Source organism: Haliaeetus leucocephalus, unplaced genomic scaffold (assembly GCF_000737465.1).
Source record: "Haliaeetus leucocephalus isolate CR32 unplaced genomic scaffold, Haliaeetus_leucocephalus-4.0 Scaffold300, whole genome shotgun sequence".
NCBI classification, from domain to species: domain Eukaryota; kingdom Metazoa; phylum Chordata; class Aves; order Accipitriformes; family Accipitridae; genus Haliaeetus; species Haliaeetus leucocephalus.
The window spans coordinates 19799-20903 of NW_010972736.1; the positions used below are offsets into that span (position 1 = coordinate 19799).

The 1105-nt window shown below is 63.9% G+C and overlaps 2 protein-coding genes across 2 annotated transcripts in view; one reads left to right on the plus strand and one right to left on the minus strand.

The window, feature by feature from the left end:
- Positions 1-316: 316 nt before the first annotated feature.
- Positions 317-1105, minus strand: part of FAU (Finkel-Biskis-Reilly murine sarcoma virus (FBR-MuSV) ubiquitously expressed) — an 18427-nt gene continuing 17638 nt past the window's right edge. The window contains exons 2-5 of the mRNA XM_010570661.1: positions 983-1063; positions 742-886; positions 590-645; positions 317-495 (exon numbers count right to left, since the gene is read on the minus strand). Of these exons, the coding sequence (XP_010568963.1) occupies positions 370-495; positions 590-645; positions 742-886; positions 983-1057 (402 nt within the window). The 5' untranslated portion in view covers positions 1058-1063 and the 3' untranslated portion in view covers positions 317-369. The remainder of the gene's footprint in view (positions 496-589; positions 646-741; positions 887-982; positions 1064-1105) is intronic.
- MRPL49 (mitochondrial ribosomal protein L49) overlaps positions 1056-1105 on the plus strand; it is a 3125-nt gene continuing 3075 nt past the window's right edge. The window contains exon 1 of the mRNA XM_010570673.1: positions 1056-1085. Within this exon, the coding sequence (XP_010568975.1) occupies positions 1056-1085 (30 nt within the window). The remainder of the gene's footprint in view (positions 1086-1105) is intronic.

A 1105-nucleotide genomic window follows, 5' to 3' on the forward strand; every position in this document is an offset into this window, starting at 1 on the left:
GCCCCCGCCCCTCGGCCTTTTCCGCCAATCCCCGCCCTCGCCGCTCGGGTATTTCCGGCAGCGCTCGGGTATTTCCGCCTCCCCCCTTCCCCAATACAGAACCAGTCTCCAGCAAGCCGCACGCTGCTTATAATTATCCTCCCGCCCCAAACGCCTCACTAACGCTAATTAACCCCCCTCCCTCCCACCAGCACTCATTAACCACCCCCCCAGCTGCTCGGGGACCTGCCTAAACCCCCCTCAAGGGCCAGTTTCACCCCCCAACCCCCTTCAAACTCCTTGAAATCCCCCCCCCCCAAAAAACCCCAAAAGAGCCCCAAAAAGCCACCAAATGGCCCGAGTTTCGGTGCCGTTTACTGAAGTGGGGGCTCAGGAGTTGGCGTTGGGGCCCTTCTTCTTGCCAAAGCCGGGGACGACGTTCACGAAGCGGCGGTTGTACTGCATGCGCCGCTTGGCCCGGCCCGTCTTCTTCTTCTTCTTCTCCTGCTTGGCCACCTGGGGGGGGAAAGGAGGGTCCCCAAAATCGTGAGAGCCCCCCAAAACCGTGGGGAACCCCCTAAAGTTGGGGGGAGCCCCCCCAAATGCTCACCTTGGGGGTCTGGCCCCTCACTTTGCCGGCACGGGCGAGGGAACCGTGGACTTTCCCTGCAGGGGGAGAAGGAAAATGGGGCGTTAGGGAGCGCGGTTGGCTCGTTAAGCTAACGAGCACCCCGATAATTAGCAGACCCCCTCAAAACGTACCCCCCAGGAGGCGCGTGGAGAGCTCCAGGGTGGCGAATTCGGGGAGGGGGCTCTGTCCCAGCACGGCGTCATCGTCCAGGGGGGTCCCACCCCACAGCAGCACTTGCTCCTCGGGGGGGACGCCCGCCAGCGCCGCCACCCGCGCCTGGGGGGGGAACGGGACACCGGGGGGTCAGTCACCCCAAAAAGGGTCTTACTGGGGGGGACGACACAACATGACCCCTCCCGAATTTCTACTCACCTTGATTTGGGCGACGGTCTCGGCGCCGGAGACCTCAAGGGTGTGGAGGGACTGGGCACGGATGAAGAGCTGCATGGTGAGCTGGGGGGGGGAAAGGGGGGGAGTTTAGGGGGTCCCCCCCTC